Raw genomic sequence first — 11,845 nt, forward strand, 5'->3', positions numbered from 1 at the left:
AATTTAGTTTGTAAACTTTTCTATAATTTTCAAGAGTTACACTTACACCAATTCATTATGTGATATGTATTGTTTCATCCGTAAATTAAATAAACTAAAGTATTCTTACCCAAATAAGTAAATTTTATTACTCTAAATCCAAAAGTTTTGTTAATTAAGTGATCCGAGTCCCGAGAAAAAAATGATCCGAGTCAAAAATGCTGAAACTTAACTCAAAACGGCATCGTTTTAGCCGCCGGTTTCAAAACTTTAAAGAAAGAACGTAACCATAAAGAGCGCCAGATTCAGAGATAAGGCTCATTAAAATCACCTGCTTCACCCATCACGCTAAGATCGTGGAATCTTATATCACTAGACTCTCCCAGATCATGACACGTCATCATCTTCATCATGAGACCCATAATTTTTTGAAACTGTTTTATTTCACTCCCCAATAATATTTTCTGCTTTTAGCTCTTTTTAAGGCTCTTCAAAAATCTCCGTCAACGTCGAGAACAAAATTTGGAGAAATCGAACAGACGATCGAGATCGAGGAAAATGGCGTCGTGGAATTCGATTCCGCTGGAGATCTCGTACGAAATCGTTGGATGGATCGCGTTTGCTTCGTGGTCAATTAGCTTTTACCCACAGCTGATTTTGAATTTCCGTAGGAGAAGGTAATCTAATCTACCTTTTGTTCTTGAGATTTTGTTTCTATATCTGTAGTTGAAATTGAAATTGATGAAATCTTGGTTGTGTTTGGGAAAGTGTTGTTGGATTGAACTTCGACTTCGTGATGTTGAATTTGACAAAGCACTCGTCGTATATGATCTACAATGTCTGCCTCTACTTTAGTCCTGTTATTCAAAAGCAGTACTTTGACACTTATGGCGATAAAGAGGTTTGTTTCCTCTTTCTCTCTGTTATTCATTGAAGCATTAAGCATTTAATGAATTTGATTGTGGAATCTAGAAATGAGTTTTGTTTGGATTCTAAGATGGTTCTTGTTGGCTCTTATCTTCATGGTTACAAGTTTACCTTTACTTATTAGCTAATGAAGTCAAAATTGAAGATAAAAGTTTGTTCCTTTCTAAGTTTCAGCAAAAAAAAAACGCTTTAGATTGTTCGAGCTGGTTTAATTTTTTTTGAGTCGTTTTGTTATAATTGTTGCTTATTTCAGATGATACCTGTGGCTGCAAATGATGTTGCATTCTCGATCCATGCAGTTGTAATGACAGCTGTTACACTGTTCCAGATCTTTATCTATGAAGTGAGTAATCAAGTTTCTTAGGCTTGCCTTTGTCTCTTTATCCCATACAAGTGTTCTTTTTTTCCTGATGATTTCTAGTGATTTGCTCTCAGCGTGGACCTCAAAAAGTATCCAGACTTGCTATAGGTATTGTGGTTGTTGTGTGGGGATTTGCAGCTATCTGTTTCTTCATAGCATTACCTACACACTCTTGGCTATGGCTCATTTCAATCTTCAAGTAAGTTGTTGCGCAAAGCCTTCTGAACCAATTCTTTTAGTGGTAATCTAACAGTTTTGATGATAATGGTTTATTTGTTCATTGTTATAGTTCGATTCAGGTCTTCATGACATGCGTCAAGTACATCCCACAGGTCAGAAAAGATTCCAAACCTTAATTTTTTTCATTATTGATTGAATCAGCATTACTCAGATTTTATGTGTTTGCTTCACAGGCAAAGATGAACTTCACTAGGAAGAGCACAGTCGGGTGGAGCATCGGGAATATTCTTCTCGATTTTACTGGAGGACTTGCTAACTATCTGCAAATGGTTATACAATCTATTGACCAAAGTAACAATCTCTTCTCTATCACATCAATAGCTTTTGTTTTCTCTGATAATAACATTTTGAAAGAAAACTAAAACTATCTATTTCCTTTGGTTCTTCCAGATTCTTGGAAGAATTTCTATGGGAACATGGGAAAGACTCTTCTCTCACTTGTAAGAAAATTGATGGAGTTTTTTTTTTGGTTCAATTCTCTCTCTGTCTCTAATAAACGTCTCAAATTGTTTTTAACAGATATCAATATTTTTCGACATCCTCTTCATGTTTCAACACTATGTGTTATACCCAGAGAAGAAAGTCTCAAAATCTCCGGAAACTGGTGAGGAATCGAACGAACCACTCATTGATTCTTCTCATGAACATGTTTAAAGATCAGATTCTCAAGAGTCATTAGTTTCAGCGTTCCCACTGTATATGTTTATATCACAAAAAGGTACAAATGTGAGAACTCTTCAGATTGTCGTAATATCAGTCTAATGTATCAAATCAATTATCACAGAAACAGCAAATGTATAATACAATGTTCGATCTTGGGTTATATTTTAAGAAACAAGATGAAAGTTAATAGAGCACGATCCATTACCCATAGTAGTGCATCTACTAGTAGTCTTAGGCACAGCATAGAAGAGTTATATCTATGCAAGATCCAACCAAAGTCACTATGGTTCGAGGGGTACCATGAACCATCATCTTCTTGGCAGCGCATATCGATAGGGTCTTCTCTAAGGTTCCGTTTGCGTCCTCTGCTTTTTCTACCCACTTCTCTAATCTCCAGTTTTCTACTTGATGCATCGCGAGCTGTAGTGTACCCCATAGGAGTCCATTAACAGTGAACACCATCCTTTCTTGTCTTGTTTCCATACGTATCATGACCAGAAATTTCTATATGTATATCACTCTGTCATGACAAACTTTATTTCTCAAGTTCATTGATAATACATTTGGAACATGGAAATAACTTAAAACTAAGTAACTTACTTGAAATTGAAAAGATAGTCAAACTTTTTTTTTGTCAACTTCATAATTCTTCATTAAAAGTTTGCCAAAAAAAACAGTCAAAACTGTAAAACTCATTAGTTCTTTTATGGTAGAAAAGTTAAACAAAACAGTCAAAGTTTTTGAAACATTTATCAATAGTATTTTATGGAAGATGGTTAATATCATTTGACTACCATTGTAGATCATTAAAAGCAAGATAGCCTCTATATATATCTTAGTAACTTTTCTTCTAATGATTGTATTACTGGCTCTGCCTCATCTTCCTAAATAACTAAATCAAACCAGGATTCAAGTGGGAGGCCAATGCAGTCTTCACTTTCAACTTTCAAGGTATAGAAATGTAGCATATCTTTCTAATCAACCTAATAACTATGTGATACATTTTCTACATAATCACCAGTTATCTTCACCATCGGCACTTTGCTAATAGCGGATTATTGAAATATTTTAATACAAATGCATACACTTCCATATTATAATTAATGATGATTTATTCATATTAGTTTTTGTGGTTTGGAATCTACAGCCTAAGATGTCATTGATGCTACAAAAAAATCAAGCTCGTGGAACTAGAGCAAGCCTGAGCCAATTTGAGCCAAGAAAGCTTCTGATTGCTAGCACTAAACCCACCATCCCTGATCTGAATGCTGAACCTTGTTCCGACTCGGAAGAAGAAGAAACAGTGGAGAATCTCACAAGTCTTGCACCTCAAGATGCACACAATGGTCTTCCTAAGCTTATGTTCGACCTTGAGGTCGAGATCTTTTCCCGTCTTTCATGTTTTCAATATTGGAAACTAAATCTTCTCAACAAGCAGTTTTCGCAACTGCTACAAAGTCGTGAGATTTTTAAAGTGAGACGAGAACGTGGACTTGTGCAACCATATGTGCTTATGTTTTCGAGCGGTGAAACTTGTTGGGTAATGTTTGATAAAGGTTTCAAGAATTTCCGACAACTTCCAGAAATTCCTTCTGACTTTTGTTTCTTTTATGGAGATAAGGAAACGATTACTGCGGGTACGCATTTGATAGTCATCGGGAGAGAGGAGAAGCGTATTGTGGTGTGGCGATACGAACTAGAGGTAAACAAGTGGATCAACGATACTGAAATGATCACACCGCGGGTAATGTATGCTTCCGCAAGCCGTGGGACCGATGCATTTTTCGCTGGAGGAATCAAGACAAGCGAAAACGGGGGTCCTGATGTTGTGAACGTTGCTGAAAGATACAACTCCGATACAAAAACGTGGAAAGCGATGAAAGCAATGCACAAGCGAAGAAAATTTAGCTCGGGATGTTTCTTGCGGGGTAAGTTTTACGCTCTTGGTGGTCGAGATGAGAATGATGTGTACCTTACTTGTGGAGAAAGTTACGATGAGTTAACAGATTCATGGAAGTTGATACCAGACATGCTCAAAGGCATGACTTTCATGAATCCCCAATCCCCTCCACTTATTGCTGTGGTCAAGGACAACCTCTACTTGCTGGAAACATGGTTGAACGAGCTTTGGGTTTATGATATAAACGCAAACGTTTGGAAAAATCTTGGAGTTGTGCCTGTGAAAGCAAATGCTGCTTTAGGTTGGGGAGTTGCATTTAAGTCAGTTGGAGATAGGATTTTGGTGATTGGAGCTTCAGTTACTAAATCGTGGGATAACAAAATGTCAGTTTACACATGTTGCCCATTTCCAAAAGTGGAAAAGATTACTTGGGAGGAGACTAGCTGCGATTGTGTTCAGCTCGGCCATTTTATCCGTAACTGTTGTGTGATGCTTGCTTAAGGTTTCTGAGCAACATATATTGTGTTTCTGTTTTCGTTTTTATGTTTATGTTTAAAATAAGTTTTGGCGATTATGACGCCAAAACATAAGTCAAATTGTTGTTATGTCTCTCTGTGTGTGTGTGTGTGTGTGTGTGTATGTGTGTTTGTTTCTCTGTTTTGCTTTTGCGTCTTGGGTTTAGACGGCAAATCATCTCATAGAAATAAATATTTGTCGTAAACTTGTATTCCGATGTTTTGTGTTATTTATTTAAAAGTCGTGTTTATGTGCAAAAGATTACTTCTGTTTGTGTTTTTATAAGCTTTATTTACATAGTTTTGTGGTTTCCTCTTTGGCCATAAACTCAAGTTGTCAATTTGTATTGAAATTTGTTAACTGTTTTCAAGTGGCCTAAGTTTTATTTTATAGTGTCGGTTAGACAATCGAGTATCAAATTTAGTTTGAAGAAGTTTTACTAAATAAAAGATTAAACATATACAATGTGGGATTAGCGTGTAGTTTGGTTCTTTCCTTTTGTTTTTTGTTTTCTTTTTCTAGAAGAAGACAAATTCCAATAATTGAATAGTGGAAGGAAGTTATCTACACAACTCATTTGGTTTGGTCCACAAGCTTCACTTTAGGGAATTCGTCTTGACTTTTGACTATTCCTTGTCCCGCAAGTATATTCCTCTTCTTGTTATATCCTTCAAGCAACCTTTTTTATCATTTCACATCTTTCTTCTTCCTTTTTTTTGTGTGTGGTTAAGGTCTCATCGATCAACGGATAAGATGAAGCGTGAAGGCAAACAACACGGTATGGTGAGGACTTACCGGATTCTGCCTCCGTCGCTGAATCCAAGGCCGGAATCGAAGTTGGTCAACCCTTTGACTTCACGGCCAACCGCTGGATTATTTACCAAAGTGACATCAAAGCCGACCAATCACTCGAAATTCACCGGGAAATGTGGTCAAGCAAGGTGCCTTGACTGCCATATGCACCCGGTCACCAAATCTAAAGCCAAGACTAAAGGCTCTTCAAAGGTGAGAACAAATGATGTCACCTATAAGATGCTGACTTGGCAGGTCGCTGCCGGTGGGCCTAGACCCGGTTTGAAGCTTTCCGGGTTCTCGGCTACCGGAATACTTGATCTTATGTCTGATGATTATGGTTATGATCATGATTATGATTATGATGAAGAAAATGAAGAAGAAGAAAACAGAGGGAGTGTTGTAGAAGAAGTTGTGAATATACAGAGTAGTGATGATGGTGGTGAAACAGAAGAAGAAGGGTCAAATGATGATGATGATGATACAGATGATGATGGAAGGATGAGTTTTTGTGATGTGGGGATGATGATGATGATGGATCATGTGGAAGAATATGATGAAGGATGGTATTTGGTTGAAGAAATGATGACTTAACTGATCTCTCTGATTATCCCCCAATAATTGTCTTTCCTTTTGCTTTTGTAAATTTTATCATTTTTAATAACTTGGGGGAATGAATGATTATTTCTATGTAAATGTGATTTGATTCTTAAATCAAAAACTATGATTTATAATTGTAATTTATGTAAAGTTGAAACCTTTTCTCAACAACTCATTCCCACTCCAAATCAGAACAGAGGTTCAACTACTACTATTTATCATTCTTAATAACTTGTGTTAGTGTGATTTGATTCTTAAATCTTGTTTTATAAATGAAATTAATGTAAAGTTGATACCTTTTTCCATTCCAAATTAGAAAGAGAGGTTCCTGCAATCACATCTCAATGAAGAGCAATATAAAACTTAACATATCGAATTCGAATCGAGTATAAAGACTATGAAAGAAGGAGAAAGGTTTTTCATTGAAGATGAAGAAGATACATACATACAACAAAAAGGTTCACAAAGATACAATACCAGAAAAAAGAAACAAACGTTCTTCTGATATTCACTTTTTTCTTGCTACTGTGCACTCAAAGATTCTCTTTTTTAGTTTTTTACCACTCTTGAATCCTAGGACAGATCAATCTTTCTACTTGCAAGTGTTTTCAGAGATTCCTCTTCTGTGTTTTGGTGTTCTACCTTTGTCTTCCTGCTTCTGTTTCCCCAGCCATCTCGGGTTTGAAGCAAAGACATAGAAATGGTTTCTTACTCGTCTTTCTCTGCTGAATAAACACAGCTAGTGTCAGTATTCATATTACTAATGGAAATGAGAAAAGGCTTCTTCTCATGATTTTGTTAAAAGTCGAAATCTTACCTTCTTTATAGTCAGCTTTTGATCTTGAGTTTTAGTGTTTCCCATCAAACAGCTACATCACAACAACAGTATACAATTAGGATAGGAACATCAACTCAAATACACATTGACTCAAGAAGAGATAACAAATCAGTCTTACCTCAAGAAACCGAATCTAGGACGAACTGGTTTTTCGCTTTTCGTCAACGAACTATGAGTTATCGGTTTTCCACTGCAAAATTACAACATAAAACAATCAGATGGAGGACAAATTCTAGACAAAACAATCAAAGCTGCTTTTGTTACCTTATTTTCAGTGAGAAAACAAGCTCCATTGCTTTGTCCGGAGTTTCAGAAGTTGCTGATTTCTCTATAGACAATCTAACCACCGATGAGTTCTTGGTTACGGATTTTCTCTCTTCTTCTTTCTCTCCAACGAAACAACTCTTCTTCACCAACTCTCCATCCTCAGAGTGATTATCTTTCTCTTTATCATCATGAATAACCTGCAAATCATCTTCTTGTTCCAAAACCGCAACATTTGTTCTTACTGGCTCATCATCTTTCTCAATACTCAACACCAACTCTTCACTACTACTCAAGACTAACTCAGTTTCATCACCCTCTTCTTCCTTAACCTCATCCTTAGTCAATGTCTCCAAAGTGTTAAGCAACACCGCAACACTTTCTGGTTCTTGTTTAGGGTCAGAATCAGATGATTGATCTGAAGCTTTTGCTTTCTTTGCTTCAGCTATTTTCTTGTAATGAGCTTCAAAGAAAGCTTTCTTCTGAGCAACAGATCCAGGCTGAGAGAACTTCTCAGCTTCATCGACATACTTCTTATGCGAAAAACTTGACCATTTCCCCCATTCAAGATTCTCTGTCATGAATCTACCAAATGAAACTGATTGACTAAGCGCATGCATCGTATTATCCTGCAACAATCCAACATATCAAAATCAGAATCTTACCAAAACTCAAAACCAAAGTTATAAACTTTCTGGTGAATCAAACTGTTTCCAATCAAACCCAATTCAGATACTTTGAGTAAAATCAACATCAAGATTCATATCTATCAAGCTAAACCCTAAAGTTTGAAACTTTACATTCAAAATCTCCCAGAAACCATCGAATTTTCCCAGGAATCATAGAGAGAATGAAACTAACCTCATGAGATTCATTACGAGAAGGAGGAGCTGCGAACGAATAGGAATGAAACAGAACAGCAGATTCAGCCATTGGCCACAAAACCTCAAAATCGAGAACTTCTTCGTTGGAATCTCAAAAGGAAATAAATAAAAATCGAAGCGTTTTAATGGGTTTTCTCACCGAAACGGCTATAAAAGAATTTTTTCGAATTTTAAAAACTTTTATTTGTCAGCCCTAAACACATGTTTTAGGAGACGATCTGAAGAACTTTGGTTGAGATCTGGGTCCCACGAAACAGATAAAACTCAGAATATCTTTTTAAATAAAGAAGATACTCAATTTTGAGTTTTTATTTGAAAATTTGATAGGAATTTGAGAAACTGAGAATAAATTATGTATCAAAGAAGTCTAACAAGAATGAATGATTCTGCTATAGTTGTTGATATGAAGTGGCTGAGAATTGCAACAAGAGAGAAAACGAATTTTTTCTGGTGATGAAATATTAAAATGTGAAATGCTTTTTGGGAAAAAAAACTCTGTAATTTAAACTGAATTCTGAGTAATTTTTTTTTTTAATTTTTAGATATATCAACGCGTTTAAAAACTATTTTAGTTGTTTTAACTAAAAAAAATGAATCTGATTTTCTATTAAAAAAAACTTTATATTAGTACTTATATGCTTACATTTGATTTTTTTTGGTTAAAAAAATGAATCTGATTTAGGGTGTGAATATTAGAGTCATTAGAAAGACTAAAGAAATAAAATTGTAGATAAGTTTGGAGAAAAGTAGCCAAAAAAGAAAGAAGAAGAAATAAATACGATTTATTAGGGAAAACTAATTAGTAAGTGATTAGCGTTGGTTTATGTAACGGTAGGTGTACTTTTGTAACTCCAAATAAAACAGCTTTGAGTTACAAAAGTGATGTTGTTAGAATGAATACATTACACTTCAACCCATCACAAAAGCAACTACTTTTCTTCCTTTGCATCCAACAATTATTTAATCATATAGCTGAAAATATTGATTGCTTCTCTCCCATAAAAATAAACAAAAATGTATATTAACTCTTTTAGCGTTTTACTTTAAAACTTTTTTTGGTCAAACAAAAGATTTTATCATCGCTTTTATATCTCATAAACAAAATGTATTAGATTATTTGTCATCGTTGAAACTTTAATTCTTTCTCCTTCTTTAGAGATTAACCAAAACCAAGTTGAAGTTTTGGTTCGTTTTTTTTAATTCATATTTCTAAATTTCAAAGATTTTATTCATTATAGAATTAAAAAAAAAATTGACAAAGTAATAGTGAAAATTTCAGAGTAAAGCCTTAAATAATTATTTAAAAATCCAACATTTGGTGGCCTTTCAAAATATTTAGAAGTTTTGGAAAAGGGTATAGTCCATTATTCAAAAAAAGATTAAAAAATCAATTGAAGAGAAAATAGTTTAAAGCATTTAAAGGTTTGAATGAATTCTAACCAAATGTGTACAAAAAAAATTCATTATTGTATCTTCATATTTTTTAGTGAAATTAAATAACATTGGATTTTTTCCTTGAATACAAAAAACATCCAAATCCATTAAAGACTAATATTCAATAACACCACCTATAAATTCTTATGTTTTGAAAATAACCCCAAACTATTTTTCTTTCTTAACCCTTAAAGTTTCATTTTTCATATATTACACCAAAATTTGAAATCATCTTCTTTGATTGTTTTTGGTGTGAGCGAAGATGGGAAGATCGAATTCTCAATGCCCATCTCATTGGATTCTCCTCTGCTTCTTCATCTCTTCTCAGTTTTGGGGATTCTCACTTCCCACTTCGATAATTCAACAAAATCTCGAGGTGAAATTTTTAGGGTTTTTCAGCAATTTCAACTGTAAATTTCGTGTAGAAGAATGTCTGTATCACTTTAGGGTTTGTAATCGATTTGGCTTACTTGGGATTTACTTAGAATTCTAGATTTTGTTCAAATTTTGAAGCTTTGTGGTTGTTGTTCTACAGGGTTTTAAAGATCCTGAAGACGGTTTTCATGAGATTCATTGTTCAAGAGAACGTAGCAGAGTTGCTTGGAAAATCATTCAAGAGGTATGAATTGAAAGCAGTGGTTTTTATTATTTTTTATGCAAATCTGTAGAGTTTTCTCATTGATCTTTGTTGTTGCTGTGAAGTATCTCATGCCGTATGTGGAAAAGGAGCGGTATCAGTTACCGAGTACTTGTAGAGTTCATCGAGACAATGACATTTATAGAGAACAAGAAGAGCACAAATTGCGTTCAGATATTAATGAGTGGCGTTGTGGATTCTGCAAAAAGGCTTTTTATGAAGAGAAGTATCTCGATAAGCATTTCGATTCGCGCCATTACAATTTACTTAATGCGGTATATACTGATGCATTATTGTTAAAATGATCCATCTTTCTGTGACAATTCATACTGTTTTGGGGTCTATTAGCGATTCATAACTTATGTGCTTTTGAATCCAGAGTCATGGTAAATGTCTGTCGGATCTTTGTGGAGCGTTGCATTGTGATCTTGTTGTAGACACAGCTCGGCTTAAGTCCAAGTGTAATCCTGCAGCTGCTGCAAAAAACCGGCACTTATGTGAGGTACATATTTTTTTAGTTTTGATTCGGTCAATATCATATGACAAGTTTGGACTCTAATACTCAAAGAAACCTTGTAGCTTCTGAGAATTGCAAAGAACATTTCACTGAAAGATTTGAACACTTCTGAACATATTGTCTTCGTTCTGTTTCTTGTGTTCCCGTGCTTATCTGCTCTGGTGTGGTTGCATTGCAGAGTTTGGCTAATAGTTGTTTTCCGGTAAATAAAGGTTCATCAGCCAACCGTCTTCACGGTATTAGAACCTTCCTGAATTTTACTATCTTATTTCAACAGTTTTTGCTTGTATTGATCCATAAAGATTCACCACTACTTTTGGGGTTTAAACTTTACAATTGTAGACTTCTTCGTGGGGGGTTTTAATGATCCATAGAGATTCACCACCCTTTTTTGGGGGTTTTAACTTTTAAAACTGCAGATTTCTTCTTGCGTCAGTTCTGCGATGCACATACATGTTCAGGAGGATCAAAGCCCTTATCTCAAAAACCAAAGGTAACATAATAAACCCTTTTTTTGTAAATGATATTATATCATATCATATCTCATTTAATCTCAGTCATATGTTTTGCAGAAGAGGAGTATAGTGTACATTATTTTCTCCATCATCGTTTTGGTAGTGCTTCTTCTCTATTACAGCTTTGTCTATTTGTTCCGAAGGTAACAACAACATTAAAATACTGTTTCAGATTTCCTTACAACTCTAAAACCGAAAAAGGCCCTCATGAACTCATTGTTCTTACGTTTTACTAATCTGTAGAGGATTAAAGAGAAGATCTCAAGATTTGAAGCGTATTAGACACAATGGTCTGAAGAAGAAACCCTTCTAACCATATCAAGCTTTAGCTTTAATGGCGGCTGAGAGAGAGTACATTTTTTTTCTTTGCAAGATGATTACAATTAGGATCAGATTAGTGCATTTTGCAACATCCCTTACAATTATATCACTACTTACACCAATATTGTTACTTAGAATTCAATAGTGTTTACTGCAACTAGAGCGGTACAATCGCATTTAACATTTCTAAAACATTTCAAAGGTTCAACTTAATTTCATTTTTCATATTTGTTAGTATCATTCTTAATTATTTGGTTTAGACTTTTGAGTCTTGATCAACCATGATTATCTCGATCATTTTATCAATTGGGCCGTTTGATGAAAGGCCTTTTGGGCCAAATTACAAAACAGATATCTTTGGAAGAACCAAAACGACAACGTGGGATAGACGTTAGAGATGACGTGAAGAAAAAAAAGGAGATAAGTGGAACCTACTTTTTCCCAGTATAAGTCCAAT

At 34.9% G+C, this 11,845-nt stretch overlaps 5 protein-coding genes across 8 annotated transcripts; 4 read left to right on the forward strand and 1 right to left on the reverse strand.

Moving 5' to 3' along the window:
- The first annotated feature begins 280 nt into the window (after positions 1-280).
- On the forward strand, positions 281-2,517 carry AT5G40670 (PQ-loop repeat family protein / transmembrane family protein). The gene is made up of 8 exons (NM_123432.4): positions 281-656; positions 748-880; positions 1,160-1,249; positions 1,342-1,466; positions 1,557-1,599; positions 1,681-1,798; positions 1,898-1,947; positions 2,027-2,517. The coding sequence occupies exons 1-8, from the start codon at positions 538-540 to the stop codon at positions 2,159-2,161; spliced, it is 813 nt and encodes a 270-aa protein (NP_198883.1). The 5' UTR covers positions 281-537; the 3' UTR covers positions 2,162-2,517.
- An 806-nt stretch (positions 2,518-3,323) lies between these two features.
- AT5G40680 (Galactose oxidase/kelch repeat superfamily protein) lies at positions 3,324-4,571 on the forward strand (the record flags this gene model as incomplete). The annotated part of the gene is made up of 1 exon (NM_123433.1): positions 3,324-4,571. The coding sequence occupies one exon, from the start codon at positions 3,324-3,326 to the stop codon at positions 4,569-4,571; it is 1,248 nt and encodes a 415-aa protein (NP_198884.1).
- A 384-nt stretch (positions 4,572-4,955) lies between these two features.
- AT5G40690 (histone-lysine N-methyltransferase trithorax-like protein) lies at positions 4,956-6,283 on the forward strand. Its single transcript, NM_123434.3, has one exon. The coding sequence runs from the start codon at positions 5,340-5,342 to the stop codon at positions 5,970-5,972; it is 633 nt and encodes a 210-aa protein (NP_198885.1). The 5' UTR covers positions 4,956-5,339; the 3' UTR covers positions 5,973-6,283.
- A 41-nt stretch (positions 6,284-6,324) lies between these two features.
- Positions 6,325-8,219, reverse strand: AT5G40700 (transcriptional regulator ATRX-like protein). Of its 3 annotated transcripts, none has more exons than NM_123435.4 (5): positions 7,942-8,219; positions 7,081-7,709; positions 6,935-7,006; positions 6,796-6,847; positions 6,325-6,700 (listed from the first exon to the last, which is right to left on the reverse strand). In NM_123435.4, the coding sequence occupies exons 1-5, from the start codon at positions 8,011-8,013 to the stop codon at positions 6,617-6,619; spliced, it is 909 nt and encodes a 302-aa protein (NP_198886.2). In that variant the 5' UTR covers positions 8,014-8,219; the 3' UTR covers positions 6,325-6,616. The 3 variants fall into 3 exon arrangements, with proteins under 3 accessions (NP_198886.2, NP_001119343.1, NP_001031988.1); NM_001036911.3 differs by having other exon boundaries at positions 6,382-6,703; positions 7,942-8,172; NM_001125871.1 differs by having other exon boundaries at positions 6,325-6,703; positions 6,796-7,006; positions 7,942-8,083.
- Positions 8,220-9,536: 1,317 nt separating this feature from the next.
- Positions 9,537-11,628, forward strand: AT5G40710 (zinc finger (C2H2 type) family protein). 2 transcript variants are annotated; one of them, NM_123436.3, is made up of 8 exons: positions 9,537-9,774; positions 9,934-10,017; positions 10,101-10,310; positions 10,415-10,537; positions 10,731-10,788; positions 10,972-11,045; positions 11,125-11,210; positions 11,311-11,614. In NM_123436.3, exons 1-8 carry the CDS (start codon positions 9,661-9,663, stop codon positions 11,378-11,380), a joined length of 819 nt encoding a protein of 272 aa, NP_198887.1. In that variant the 5' UTR covers positions 9,537-9,660; the 3' UTR covers positions 11,381-11,614. The 2 variants fall into 2 exon arrangements, with proteins under 2 accessions (NP_198887.1, NP_001331724.1); NM_001344349.1 differs by having other exon boundaries at positions 9,560-9,774; positions 10,731-11,045; positions 11,311-11,628.
- Positions 11,629-11,845: the final 217 nt, after the last annotated feature.

This window comes from Arabidopsis thaliana, chromosome 5 (genome assembly GCF_000001735.4).
Source record: "Arabidopsis thaliana chromosome 5, partial sequence".
Lineage (NCBI taxonomy): Eukaryota > Viridiplantae > Streptophyta > Magnoliopsida > Brassicales > Brassicaceae > Arabidopsis > Arabidopsis thaliana.

What these genes read in the sequence shown, in the direction of transcription:
- AT5G40670 (NM_123432.4), top strand. Translation starts at nt 538, where the DNA reads ATGGCGTCGTGGAATTCGATTCCGCTGGAGATCTCGTACGAAATCGTT. An exon ending in TGGCTCATTTCAATCTTCAA is followed by an intron (nt 1,467 to 1,556) that starts GTAAGTTGTTGC and finishes TCATTGTTATAG; the next exon opens with TTCGATTCAGGTCTTCATGA. An exon ending in GCGTCAAGTACATCCCACAG is followed by an intron (nt 1,600 to 1,680) that starts GTCAGAAAAGAT and finishes TTTGCTTCACAG; the next exon opens with GCAAAGATGAACTTCACTAG.
- AT5G40690 (NM_123434.3), top strand. Translation starts at nt 5,340, where the DNA reads ATGAAGCGTGAAGGCAAACAACACGGTATGGTGAGGACTTACCGGATT.
- AT5G40700 (NM_001036911.3), bottom strand. Translation starts at nt 8,013, where the DNA reads ATGGCTGAATCTGCTGTTCTGTTTCATTCCTATTCGTTCGCAGCTCCT. An exon ending in CTCGTAATGAATCTCATGAG is followed by an intron (nt 7,710 to 7,941) that starts GTTAGTTTCATT and finishes GGATTGTTGCAG; the next exon opens with GATAATACGATGCATGCGCT. An exon ending in AAAAGCTGACTATAAAGAAG is followed by an intron (nt 6,704 to 6,795) that starts GTAAGATTTCGA and finishes GTGTTTATTCAG; the next exon opens with CAGAGAAAGACGAGTAAGAA.
- AT5G40710 (NM_123436.3), top strand. Translation starts at nt 9,661, where the DNA reads ATGGGAAGATCGAATTCTCAATGCCCATCTCATTGGATTCTCCTCTGC. An exon ending in CTTGGAAAATCATTCAAGAG is followed by an intron (nt 10,018 to 10,100) that starts GTATGAATTGAA and finishes GTTGCTGTGAAG; the next exon opens with TATCTCATGCCGTATGTGGA. An exon ending in ATTACAATTTACTTAATGCG is followed by an intron (nt 10,311 to 10,414) that starts GTATATACTGAT and finishes TTTTGAATCCAG; the next exon opens with AGTCATGGTAAATGTCTGTC.